Raw genomic sequence first — 13,988 nt, 5'->3', positions numbered from 1 at the left:
TGATTATTACAATTATGACTGGGCAAGATCAGCTTAGACTTATCGCCTTATCTTGCAGTCCTACTGCATGCTTGTGCAAACATGCAGCTAAGAATACAGTACTCCTAGTTTGATGTGAACTTTGTTCAGTGATTATCACTACATGTATGAAGAGGGAAGGTGGCTTCAGATCATAAAATCTGCCTGTCAGTGGACAGCTCCTGTTACAAGTCCACACCTTTAAGGTGAGGAAGTGAGCTCAGTCCTAAAATACCCAAAAATATTACCAAGCATTGAATCACCCTGTGTTTGCAGTCACTTTTACACGTTTATAATCACTTCCCCTTGTATTGCACAATGTCGCCATATACCAAGTTGTCTATGCTTTATGTAAAACTGCTTTTATGATAATAGGCCAAAGGATAATAACAAAATGCAGCACTGAATCTGAGAACTGAGCAACGCAGGCTGCTGATGTGGTTAATGTGAAGTCTTGGCTAATTTCTGGAAGAATTGATTTGATTTGTCATTTTCCATCAGAAGAGGCTTTAACATCTTACCATGAAAGCCAGCCGTCATTCTCACTGCCAGTTTATTAGCACCGAACAACAAATCTGTCATGCTGGTTCTGTCACAGTAAATTTAACCTGCACATGAACTGTGATCGCTCTCGGGAGTTAAAGCACTGAATCGAACTAATACGTATGACTTAATTGCCCCTGCTGCAGTTGTTTCTTCTGTTCAACTTGATCCAATATGACTCTTAATGATCCAGCATTTTTATTATGCCTGGCTGAGCCTGCATTTCTTTGACTGCGGTTATTTTCTGGCTTTCAGCAGAGACACGGTTTTAAACTTTTAATCATCTGTTACGCTCTACTTCCATTCACTCAGGCCAGACGATTCACTAGCTTTGGTATGAATGTGGATTCTAAGCCATTATTTTATTCTGAAGGACAGACGTTGCAGTCGTTTGTGTCAGTTTTGATCACGTCACTGGGGACAAAAGGTCAGGAAATAAACTATTAGGTCTGCAAGTTTGTTATCCTTTGAACCTGTAACACATTGTTACCATGTCAGCCCTTTTTTGTCGTGTCAGTGTAACGGAGTTGGATTGCACCATGTAAATATCTTTGGATACCATCATAACCTTCAGAATATATCTGTGTATGTGGGCCCATGTCTTAGAAACGTCTCACAATGATCTACACGCACAGTAAAATGAATTCAGTGGAGTCCAAATAGCTTCACAGCACGTCGGTTTATGCTGATGTGAACACAGCCGTATCAGTCTCCAACAAAGGGACTGTTTGTTTTTTGTGTGCTAAGATAGAAGCAGTGGGACTGTATGAATCAGCAGCTGTGTGGCCTGCTAGCCTGCTGTTGCCGGTATTGTTTTTGCTGCACTGATGGCCATTCATGCTGAGCTGAACTGTCTTACTGTCCTCCGCTGGCTTTAACTCTCTTCAGCAATGGTTCTCTTGTACAGTTGAGTTCACGGTGGCTCAACAGTGATTCGTTTTTTCTATGACATGCTTTGCTGAACCACATAAGTAAACACTGCTCATAAATCATATGTGTGGTTATGGAGAAGCATTGCTTCATGTGTGATTGCTATTTGAATGATGAAAGCGGCCAGTCGCAGCCCCCCACCACACCCACTTCTGTGGTTACACCATAGTTAAAATCTTGTAAATAAAATGTGATTAAAGAGTCTTAACGGCTTAGATTGGAGGAAAAATCCACATGTACCATGCAAGAGTCTGAAATAATGGCCTTTATTTCTTTATATTTAAACTAACAAGAAGCTGGACTTGCTTTCTGAAGGTCTTTCAAGGTTGTTGGGTTATTTTGTTGTTGTTTGTTTACTCATTTTCAGCCCCTTCCTCATACCTCACAAGTTTCAACGAGCTGATTCCTAAAGAGCTATTAAATGCAATCTTGACATGCTGTGCACTACATCCTTACAAATTTTAAGGAAACCTGACAATGGAGGACTAATTAAGAAATGTTAGCCCTAAAAAAAACTATGTACAGCAGATGAACACTATCTGAAAGTCACATTATTGACAAACTGGAAAACATCCAGCGAAAATCTGACACAGACCCTGAGATCCATCTGGCCCTTCAGTTGATCCATGTAGTGTTCGCTAAAGCCTCTTCAGAAATGCTCTCAGTGGATGATGGCTGTCAAGAAGCCATCATTAAATAATCAGAATCAGAAAGACTTTATTTATCCCCAAGGGGTAATTAAGATACAACAAAGCAGCATGACATTGAAGATAAGGACAAACAATAAGAGTGAGATAATAAATACACAGAATATACAGTATATACACAGTTATAAAATTACACAGTTTTAAAATTAAAGTGACTGAATAGGTGAATAAATAACTGCAAGTGACTAAAAGTGAATAAAGTGTCGGCAGTATAAAAGAGTGTCGAGTAGTTCTAGTTAATAAGCAAAACAAGGAGAAGATGAGGTATGCAACATCACACAATAGCTGGACCGAAGAGATAAAACCTCCATGAGCCCAAATTTGACATTTGTGGTTCAAATTGTCGTCGGTACAGTATGTATGCAAGAGGCCGGGAGAGATGTGAAACAGTGTCTACAGCTATCTGTAATACATGGTGGAGGCGCTGCCATGGTTTGAGGCTGCACTTCAGCCAAAATCAAAATAGACTAAATTATAAATGGCAGGAGCTTCGTGTTTAGCGCAACAATGAGCCTAAACACACTGCCAGTGCAGTAAAAGCATCTCGCATGGACCGGCCTCCCCAGAGCCCGGACCTCAACATTACTGAAGCAATGAGGAGTCATCTTGACAGAACAAAAGGTAGCCAACATCGAAAGAAGATCTTTGAATGTTCTTCAAGAACCCTGAAGAATTATTCCTGCAGACTACTTAAAGAAATGAGACAAAGGCTTGCACAGGTTCAGGCTGCATCGAAAGAATAAAGGTGATCATACCAAATACTGATTTTCAAGCTCGTTAGAATTGTACAAAAAGGTTTTTTGTCTTATTTATTGTATTTCCATGTATATTTTCATATGTTTTAATAAATCGCTTCACCTATTTCCTGTTTACAGTATAAGGAGTGAGGTGTGCCTGAGCTTTTGCACAGGACTGTATGTGTGCACGACTCCAAAAGTTACGATTTTTATAACAGCAGCTCAGATTATTAATTTATAAAATAATATTTTATTGAAAATGTAACTAATAGGTTTTTGTAATAACTAAAAAAATTTATTGTTTTTTGTTTTTGGAGTAGTTACGATACCTGCTAACAAGTAAGATCATTTCCTCAGGATAACGCAAAGAACTTAAATGTGGAAAACGTGAATTGCTATGAGATGACTACAAACTGTTGAATAAAAAGTATTATTCTGATTTCGGTGCAGGTGTCACAGTACATTTGTTTAGCTCCAAGCATAGTTTGGTGGCCTACTCAACACCTCACAGCTGATCTGTGATGTCAGACTTTCAGTTTGAGGATAAATATTTTATAAACGTAATAAATGAATATCCACCCTCAAGCTGTCCTGAGGTCTGGGATCAAATGTTGAATTAATGTGTTTTTAAAAGTTCTTTTTAATTGGTTTCCATGGATACTTTTGTCTGGTATTTTTCCATTCACAAGTTCGTTATCGCTTTGTTCTTTGGAAAAAGTCACGAGAATCAGGAGGAATCTCATCAATTTATTGATTTTTTTTTTTTTTTTAATCACTTGACTTTCAGGACATCGTCTGAGATGTGTTTTTCCATTTGTTATATTCACTGGCATGTTAACATTGGCGTGAAAATGTTGTACAATAATATTTAACCACTTGCCAGGTGTGTATGTATTTTTGTTAATCTTTAACTTTATTAGACTGAGTAATGCGGTTGTTTCCTTATTGGAATTTCTTCCCAAAGTTTACTCTGTCTGCTGGAAACGACCCAGACTATAGACGATTGCTCATTGAAGTCTGGAGGAGGGGTTTGGTTTACTCAGGGAATAATCACTGTGGGTGTGTAGTGCACTAAAATGGCTTTTGTGTCTGTGTGTTTGTGTAATGTCAGGATCTGCATACACAAACTGTCTCAAACAGATGGATTCACCGTAGAATTATTTTTGAGGTACTGGTGCAGTTCACAAACGCTCCAGTAGGAGGCATTAAACGCTTAGGAATGTTTACAAATGGTTGTCACTGCTCAGTGTGGCAGGGCCCTTTCAGAGAAATGTAGTCCTTTATAATGAAGCCTGTATCAGCTGCACTTTAGAGTGGCATGACACTGTGCAGCTGATCCCGCATCAATTAGAAGAGTAATCATCGTGTTCGGTGCTTTTGATTCTCTTTGCAAAACCAGGCGTACCTCCCATCTGAGCAGCTCTTGATTCTATTGTTCTTTACTTTTACACACTAGTGTTCAGTATTTGTTTTTTTTTAATTTCATAAACTCATCATAAAACACACCAGTTCTGTGAAAAATTTCATGGCTATTTTGAAACTTCTGTGTTTATATCTTCATCTGTATTCAAGGTCAGCTTGTCCTCTCAGGCGATTTTTAATTTATTGTAAATCTGTTGTTGTAATATATTTCTAAATGTTAATGAGTCTGAGATTCAGTTTGCCCAATCAATAGAAGCTTAAATAGCTGCCATGTTTCAGCCAGGACATTCTGTTTTTCTTTCCATGCGCCAACCAGAGCTTCCTGACTGCAGTGTGTGTGTGTGTGTGTGTGTGTGTGTGTGTGTGTGTGTGTGTGTGTGTGTGTGTGTGTGTGTGTGTGTGTGTGTGTGTGTGTGTGTCTTTTCCCGGTCCTGACAAGCATTGTTATAGCCTAAGAGGTCCTTCCCAGACCACTACAACACTGTTACCTTTAGTTTGAACTGAGAAAAGGAGGAATCAGCCTTGCTGTGTTGGCCTGCTAGACACCAAGGAACCAATGAGCTAAGGAGCCTTCCACTTTGAGGAAGTTTAACAAAGGATGATATTGTGAAAACGTACAGCCTGCCTTTTTGGTTCTCACCTTTGCGAAACTGAGGACATCCCTTCTGCAACAGGATTAAAATGTGTTTGTGGCTTGCTGATTCATCTTTTATCTTTCTCTGCAGGATCGTAGGGTAAAGCGCAGCATAGTGTGCACCCAGAGGTGTACTGGAAAGGTACACTTTTTTACACTTGGGAAGTGCAACATTAGTGTTTCTTTGTAACACTTTTCCTTTCCTAATCTTTTTATACACCTCACTTTTGGGCACGAGATGGACTTCCTGAGATCCTGTCTGAGACGCGATATATCCTCGGGTAGGTGATTCTCACAGGCTGGACGACACAGTGAGGATGAATACTATCTTTAGCTGAATATATATGTTTAGAAGGACCATTTGGGTTATCATTTTAAAGTAAAAGACACTGGACGGATAATGAAACGACGACGCAAGTACTGGTTTTGGAGCCGGAAAGGTAAAAAGTCAAAGATGTGTCTGCTCTGCTGCTATGGTAAGATTTAGAGACCTGTCATCATGAATTACACAGCAATGAGTTAATGTTGTTGAAAAGGGAAGAGAGTTTTCTTGTTCATGCTTTTAAAAAGTCCTGTGTGAATCATTTTCTTACATGTGAAATGTCCTCGATGCTCTGTTGTCAGTGTTTAAATGGCATTTAGCAACTTTTAGTTTCCTAACTGTTAGAGAGGTCCCATTTCTAACATATCCGTCCTCCTGCTGTACTTCAAAGATCTTTGTTGTGCTGCAGCTCCCTCCGATCAAGTGTTTGCTTGTTCTTGCTTATCTTTAAAGAGCCTTGCCTTCTGCAGCACTGCTAATTGTGTTGGGTTTCGTTAGCAGTCTGCGTGAATGACTGGTAAATTCACACAGAGCGACTACTTGTCATGTACAGTGAGTGCTTTAAATGTTCTTGTTGATTTACTGCGTTGGCCTCCCTGCAGACCTGCCTGCAGCCTCAGAGAAACACAGCAGCATGTGAGGGGAGCTTTAAATCCACCACAGTGGAAAAAAACCAAAAGTTTTGTTCTCAGAGGCCTGGGAACTGGCTCCCACTCTTAAGACCCTCCAACCACTCTGACCTTTTGGCAACGTCCCTGATGAGCTTTTACAACTGTGTTCATGCAATACAGTGTATGCGTGCTGTAACATTGCAGCCCCTTAAATGCGCACCTTTCTTCGGCTCCTGTGTGTTGTTGAGGGGTTGAGTCACCCTCAGTTAAAAGCAGACCAGGAGAAGCGGTGTGAGACAGTCTGCTCTCATTCACATTGGCAGGAAGGAAAAGGCTGGGAACACCAGCGAGCCCGGCTCCTTTCACCATGCTCATTGTTTTAATGTGGGAGAGAGTCTAAGAAGCAGTGGAGACCCAACTTATCAGCACTGCTACATGCACAGTTGGATTCATTCTCTATTTTTACTTTAGTGTTCAAAAGAGAGGTTTTAGTTCAGGGAACATTTGAGCATCTCTTAAAAAAAGGTTAATGGTGAATGTTTACTTTAAGTCAAATTAGCTTCTGTAAGCACTGAAGTAGCAGCATTAATCATACTAATGTGGGAACAAATGCCCAGTCTATCAGAAGATTCTCTTAATTTAATGTAGCCATGAAAACTTGAAAAATTATACCAGTAATGATAAATAAATTCTATTATCATGGCATGGAAATGGAATAGGAATGATATAGACATCCCCTCTCTTATTTTAAGGGTACGTAGCATCATGTTAAGAAATACTTACACCAAGTTCTACAAATAATAGTGAACAACAGTTACAGTCTGTTGTTTTTAAATGCTTACGTTCATGAAAGAATGCTCGATGTGTCGGGGTTGGCCTCGGGCATTTAATCCTGCTCACTGTGTTTTTGTTCAGCTCAAGGCCATGAAGTGTGTGTGTGTGTGTGTGTGTGTGTGTGTGTGTGTGTGTGTGTGTGTGTGTGTGTGTGTGTGTGTGTGTGCGTGCGTGCGTGTGTGCGTGCGTGTGTGTGCGTGTGTGTGTGTGTGTGTGAGGCATAATGACCAGCCCCTTAATGGTCCGTGCGACCATTTGCGTGTGTGTGTTCCCAAGATGACACACTCTTTTAGTTTGTGCTGCAGTGCAGTTGTCGACATTTTCAAATTAAATTCTGAAATATTGTGTAATTAACACTTACGTCTTTGGAGACTTTACTGGTAGTTGGTGGCTGATTCGTCAATGTTACTTCCTTGTTTTTACGTCGTATTTAAAGAACTTAAACAAGAAAGTAAGTTCTGCGTAGACAAAGGGCAAGTGTCTGGTAGTCATGTGCAGATGATAATGATGAGCTAAATTTAGCACCATTGTTCGTTTCACTTGGTGAGAGTCTTGAGAGTGTTGTTGTTAACCTCTGCTAGGTGCTTCCTGGAAAACTACATGTTTTTTTCTTTCTTTTTTTCCCTCCTTTATTGCAAACTCTTTCTTTACCTGTTGATTTCTCTGTTCACATTATTAGTTTGACACGACATGTATGGACATCTTCAGATTTACATACATTCATCTCAAGTTTTAAACTTTCAAACTTGTCGGTTTCATTTAAATCAGGGTGGGTGTTGGAAAAATCTTCAATCTGTTAATGCAATAGAGGACATTTAGATCTCAGGTATTTCATTTGCTGAAATGCAAATAAACAGGTGTTTCCATTTGAGTCTTTTTTTAAATCTATAAGTGGTTTAAAAGCTGAAACAATGGAATTTACAGTAAGATGATGTATTGGATGTTGTTTAAGCACGAAAACAGCTGTCAGGCAGGTGTGCAGTCTCGACTGTAACCACCAGAGGGCTTTCTGCCAACACGCATGTCAGCAGATGTTGGGCAGAAACGCCAAATCAGAAAGGTGTGGGTTTTTAGTATTTAAGGTGCTAATCTCAAAATTTGTGAACTGCTGTTAAAAATGTCGAACATACATTTATGATTATGGCTCCAAATGAAATTTCACCCTCCCACACTGTCTGTCATCAGTCAGTATGGAGCACCTGATGAGCCTTGTCAGTTGAATTGTGATTGCCTTGTTAGAGTGTTAAATGGTGCAGAGGGGAACGTAGTAAATCCTGTTAGCCACAATGTGATTTACAAAGCATTTGCTGAATAGTAATTCAAACAGACACAGACGATCGGTGGGTATATATGACAGAATTTCACACAGCGCTCCTCATGTTTAACCTGTGCCTGTCTTTAAGCAAGATGGTGTTTGGCTTGATAAACTGGCCTTTTATAAGATCAGCGAATGAGCGCGTTTACATGTATGCTATCACTGCTGCACTCACAAACATGAAAATAATGAGGCGTTTATCAGTGTTAAAGATCCCGTTGAACTCATTTTGTTATACAGCTTGGATTATAATGAGATTTCTTCTGCGTGTTTACTGTGTGGAAAGACGAGATGGATAACAAAAGCATTTTCTGTGCCGAGATCCTTTTCTCACTCCCGGTAAACTAATTGTTTAATCAATTTGATGTTTAGATAAACGCTACAGTCTGGCTGCGTTATTATCTCTTGCACAGCTTTGCTTTAGGGTCGTTGCTTCACAGTCTGCATCGATTTTCAGCTGGTTGTTGGGGTTTTTTGTAGGGGAAGATTGACAGCAGGGATGGCATGATTGTGGGAACCAATCCAGGGCAAGTTGTGAGGCGGGGGTGGATGCTGACCCGTTGCCTGTCCTCCTTTTGTGACAGATGTGCTCTACTGCTGTAGAGACAAGCTTTTGGTTTGTGTACCTTGTTTGTTGTGTATTTGAAGCTTTTGTTCTTGTGTGTGTGTCTCTGAATGTGCTCGTGTCTGCAGACCATACCCATCATTTATTATTGACCTTCAACAATGTGCATGGAGGAGGGGAGGGTTGAGTCAATGAAAACAGCGAGGGATCAAATATGTGCGTGTGCGTGTGCGTGTGCAAGAAAACAGGCGTGTTGGTAAGTGGTGCAGGTTTAATTAATGATGTGTGTGTGTGTGGTAGGCCCGCTTTGAGCTTATAGAGATGTGATGGGTAATGGCCTGGAGCTATGGTGCTCTCCTCCCCTCGCCTTTTCTCCCAGGCCAAAGAGAGAAGAGAGATGGATGCAGAGTAACAGAGAGGTATGGAAATGGCAAGAGCAGTGGGAACTGCCAGCTGCAGCCATGAGGAGGGAGGAAAAAGTGTGAAGTGTGTGTGTGTGACTGTGTCTATGTGTGATGAGTGGGAGGAAGGTAGTGAGGCATTAGACAGAAGAAAATGTATGCACATATATTCTCTTGTTACAAGGTAACAAAACATCACAAAACTGTTGAATTTACACAAATGTACATTTTAAAAGCCATCTGGATGATAAGATTCTACTCCCTTAAAATCTGTTTGAAATGAAGGCAGGTTTTTCATCTTTACACAACTGTCTGCTGAAAAGTGACTGCAGTGCTGATGGGTTGAATGTAAGCACTCGTATAATAGAACAGAAGAGCCCTTCACTGTCATTGTATATGTACAACAAAATTGTAGAGCCCAAATAGAGGGACAGAGTCTTAAAAGTCAGCTGAAGATATTATTTGTGTTATTATTTATAGTGATATTTTCTTTAATAAGAATACTTGAAATAAGCTGTGCAAAATATTTTTGACCTTACATTTTGTGTTGTATTGTTTTTGGATTTAAATAGAAGAAAGGCTTCATTTGGGTACATTTAGTGTGTGTGTGTGTGTGTGTGTGTGTGTGTGTGTGTGTGTGTGTGTGTGTGTGTGTGTGTGTGTGTCTGTTTGACTCTGTGAGGCAGCTCAGAAGTGGTTCTTTAAGCTGTCATCCAGAGGGTGTGACAGCTGATTCATCTTTGGCTGTACAGCAGCGAGGGATGGCTTATCTACCACCAAGCAGAGTGTGCTTCACCTATTTGATTGCATTTCTTATACCTGCGGTGTCTCAGAGTTAGAGCATGTTGTTGCATTGATGTGACCTTCTCCGTGTGTGTGTGTAAGTGTGTGTGTGTGTGTGTATGTGTGTGTGTGTGTGTGTGTGTTGTGTTCATCAACCCAACGTAAATAAGACCTGTGGATTTGTAGCTCGTCTTATAAGTGTGCATGTGTACCTACGTGACAGTAATTCCTGCACTCACGTCACACTGCAGGTTGTACAGTGAATACTTAACTAGGTCCATTATTCGGCATCTGAAAAACAAAACTTCTGAAAAGCATCACAAAAGAAACAACACACCCTCTTTCTGATAAAAATCAGTGAATATGCTATCTGGTGACAGCCCAAAAACCACGACAGAGCCTGAACCAGTACAACCAGTGTACAACGAGTACACTGTACAAACACCACCAGACTTATGGTGATCTTCTAAAGCTACACCATTAGTAAAAGTCTACATATGCAATACTGCTGAAACTAACAGCTCGTGCCGAGATAATGCAGCTGTGCTAGAGCACTTTCTTCTGTATCATTGTGATATAGACATTATGACAGTGGTTTTTGTTTTGGCCCAGTCTGAAACCACTGAAACGACTTGTACCGTATTTTCACGACCATAAGGCGCACTTAAAAGTCTTAGATTTTCTTCAAAAAGTACGGCGCGCCCTATAGCGCAGTGCGCCCTGTGTGTTGTAAGGAGGACGTAGTAGAGAACACCATGAGAACGCTAAAGGGTGAAGTGTGGGCGTTGATCGTATATACCGGACAATCGCACATACCTGTATAAAAGGTCAGGTATGTGCATTATGTGGAACATCGTTGTTTTAACAACCCTGAAAATGGCAAAGAGACACGCTTATGAAGCACAGTTTAAACTGAAGGCCATCAGCTATGCGGAGGAACATGGAAATCAAGCAGCCGCGAGAGAATTTAAGATTAATGAATCGATGGTTCGCAAGTGGAGGAAGCTGGAAAACAAGCTCCGGCAGGTCAAGAAGACACAGCTGAGTTTCCGCGGACATAAGGCGAGGTGGCCCGAGTTGGAGGAAAGACTCGACTTGTACGCGCTGATTCCACAGATAAGGTACGAAAATATGTCAGGCTACGTCAGTAGCAGTTGGTCTTCAGGGTTTCTACTCCACGGCCCTATTTCATACTGGTCCACATTTCCAATGCACGCTATTTTCTGCAAGTACCGCTGCTTCGCCTCTGAATGAAATCGGTCTCTATACAGTTCATTCTCTTTTGAGCTGCTTTTAAGCATCTTTCTTGTAGTCGTCGTTCCAACACAGTGTGTTTGGTTTGATTCGTAGACCCCGAAAATGGCGCTGCGCTCCCATAATGCATTGCGGCGTGACGTCAACTCCAAAGCCCTATACACACTCAACACAAGGCTCCAGCCTGTCTCTCTCAACCACCCAGGTTAGGAGGGAACTGAGGAGGATTAATGGCAAGAAGGCAGCGGGTCCAGATGGCATCAGCTCGAGGGTCGTCAGGTCCTGCGCGGTCCAACTGTGTGGGGTGATGGAGCACCTCTTCAACCTGAGCCTGAGGTTGGGAAGAGTCCCACAGCTCTGGAAAACCTCCTGTGTTGTACCAGTGCCAAAGACTTCACGCCCCAAGGACCTCAACAGCTACAGGCCGGTGGCTCTGACATCCCACCTGATGAAGACCCTGGAGCGGTTGGTCCTGGCTCAGCTTCGGCGCCTAATAAGCTCATCACTGGACCCACTTCAGTTTGCCTACCAGCCTGGCATTGGAGCAGATGATGCCGTCATTCACCTCCTACATCGTTCCCTCGCTCACCTGGAGACCGCTGGAAGCACTGTGAGAATCATGTTCTTTGATTTCTCCAGTGCCTTCAACACCATTCTTCCCTCGGTTCTAAAGGACAAGCTGGTGAACTCTGGAGTGGACCATCACCTCACTACCTGGATCCTGGACTACCTCACCGACCGACCACAGTATGTGAGGACTCAGGGCTGTGTGTCGGACAGGGTCGTCTGCAGTACGGGGGCCCCACAGGGAACGGTTCTGGCTCCGTTCCTCTTCACCATCTACACTGCAGACTTCTCCCACAATTCCACCCAGTGCTTCCTGCAGAAGTTCTCTGATGACTCTGCAATAGTCGGCCTCATCACTGATGGGGACGACAAGGAGTACAGAGGTCTGACTCAAGACTTTGTGGACTGGTGCCAGCTGAACTACCTCCAGATCAACGCCAGTAAAACCAAGGAACTGGTGGTAGACTTCCGCAGGCACAAGCATTCTCCACTGCAACCACTGAACATCCAAGGTATGGACATTGAGGCTGTGGACAGCTACAGGTACCTTGGTGTTCATCTGAACAATAGACTGGACTGGACTCATAACTCAGACGCCCTCTACAGGAAAGGGCAGAGCAGGCTGTACCTGCTGCGGAGACTCAGGTCGTTTGGAGTGGAGGGCCCACTCCTGAAGACCTTCTATGACTCTGTTGTGGCTTCTGCTATCTTTTATGGCGTGGTCTGCTGGGGCGGCAGCATCTCTGCTGGGGACAGGAAGAGACTGAACAGGGTGATCCGAAGGGCCAGCTCTGTTCTAGGATGCCCTCTGGACTAGGGATGGGTATCGTTTAGGTTTTATCCGATACCGGTGCCAAATCGGTACTTTTGAAACGGTGCCGGTGCTTAAACGGTGCTTAAAGAATGGAGAACACGAACTGTGTCCAAAAACCTCTCATGTTTAGCTGTTTTCCACTTTTTCTTTGGTCATTTTAGCCTTTTTGTCCAGGGTGAAGGGAGTATCTGCCATCAAACAAGAGGACAGCCGCATGTAGCTATGATGATGTTTGCTAGTTCACCTTACATGCATTAATTTAATAACGTGGTTAGCCTACTCAACGTAAATTACACACGGACAACATTAAGCGACTCACGCAGAGAAGAACGGCTGCTGCTCCATCATCATCCTCATCATTTCTGCTACACTGGCAGGGCTAGGGGCCAGGACTCTATTCTTCGGGTTTTTGGGGGATGTTGCTCCGGTCCGATAACTGGCAACACACCCAACGTGCACAGTGTGAGGTCTCGCAGCAAGCTATCAAATACGGCGGATTTCTCGGCTTTTAAAAAAAACGCTATGCGTCGCCAGGTGTTTCATCGGATTCGAGGTGTTACCTCCTTTGACAATATCACAGTATCAGCTTAAAGCACTTGTTGCTGCTGAGTTTGCATCTTTTACTGTGAAGTACAGCCAGACTTTTGACCGCTTCGCCTTGGACATTTTTAATCTGTAGCTCTGCTCTAACTGAACGTACGTACCTGGCCCCGCCTACTATCCTGGGAAACGTAAAATGATTGGCTAGAAGTGTATCACAGCTCAGGAAAAAAAAAGCACCGAAATAAAGCACCGAAATGTGCGCTGCTTTTCGGTCTGGTTACTACCGTTTATGTCAGAACCGGTGCCATCATGGCACCGGACACCGGTACCCATCCCTACTCTGGACCCAGTTGAGGTGGTGAGTGACAGGAGAATGGCGGCTAAGCTGTCATCCCTGTTGGACAACATCTCCCACCCCATGCAGCAGACTGTGACAGCACTGAGCAGCTCCTTCAGTGGGAGACTGCGGCACCCACGGTGTGGGACGGAGAGATTTCGCAGGTCTTTCCTCCCCACTGCTGTCAGACTCCATAATAAAGACTTTAACTGATCAAGCACACACATCCATACATATGCAATAATACTAAGTGCAATAATCCTTTCTGTCATCGTTGTATTTTTACTCAGTTGTATATAGTATTTGTATTTGTATCCTATTTTTATCTTATTGTATATTTATTTTATTTTATTCTACTGTATATAGTATTTTATTTTATTCTATTCTGTACAGCTGTGTACTGTATTTATTCTTATTGTATTCTAATTTTTGCCTCATAACTTTTGCACTGTCCACTTCCTGCTGTGACAAAACAAATTTCCCACGTGTGGGACTAATAAAGGTTATCTTATCTTATCTTATCTTATCTTATCTTATCTTATCTTATCTTATTATTGTCACTGCTACATTTCTGTAATGAACCAGAAATTATTTCCACTACTAATTAATTACCGTTGAGCTCAAAGGTTATATTAATAAATGGTTAACGAA

The 13,988-nt window shown here is 42.2% G+C and overlaps 1 protein-coding gene across 2 annotated transcripts in view; it reads left to right on the top strand.

Annotated features, from left to right (window-relative positions):
- The window catches only part of fgd4a (FYVE, RhoGEF and PH domain containing 4a), a 53,914-nt gene that overhangs the window by 1,038 nt on the left and 38,888 nt on the right, over positions 1-13,988 (top strand). Inside the window, exon 1 of one of the 2 annotated variants that reach the window (XM_004568251.6) lies at positions 4,842-5,467. The exons of the other annotated variant lie outside the window; for it this stretch is intronic. Coding sequence (XP_004568308.3) covers positions 5,392-5,467 — 76 coding nt within the window. The 5' untranslated portion in view covers positions 4,842-5,391. Of the gene's footprint in view, positions 1-4,841; positions 5,468-13,988 lie in introns of those variants that run through there. 2 annotated transcript variants of the gene reach the window in all.

The sequence above is a fragment of the Maylandia zebra genome, linkage group LG7 (genome assembly GCF_041146795.1).
Source record: "Maylandia zebra isolate NMK-2024a linkage group LG7, Mzebra_GT3a, whole genome shotgun sequence".
Classification (NCBI taxonomy): Eukaryota; Metazoa; Chordata; class Actinopteri; order Cichliformes; family Cichlidae; genus Maylandia; species Maylandia zebra.
Note: the sequence above shows the minus strand (reverse complement) of the source record. Positions and strands in the feature narration are given on the sequence as shown.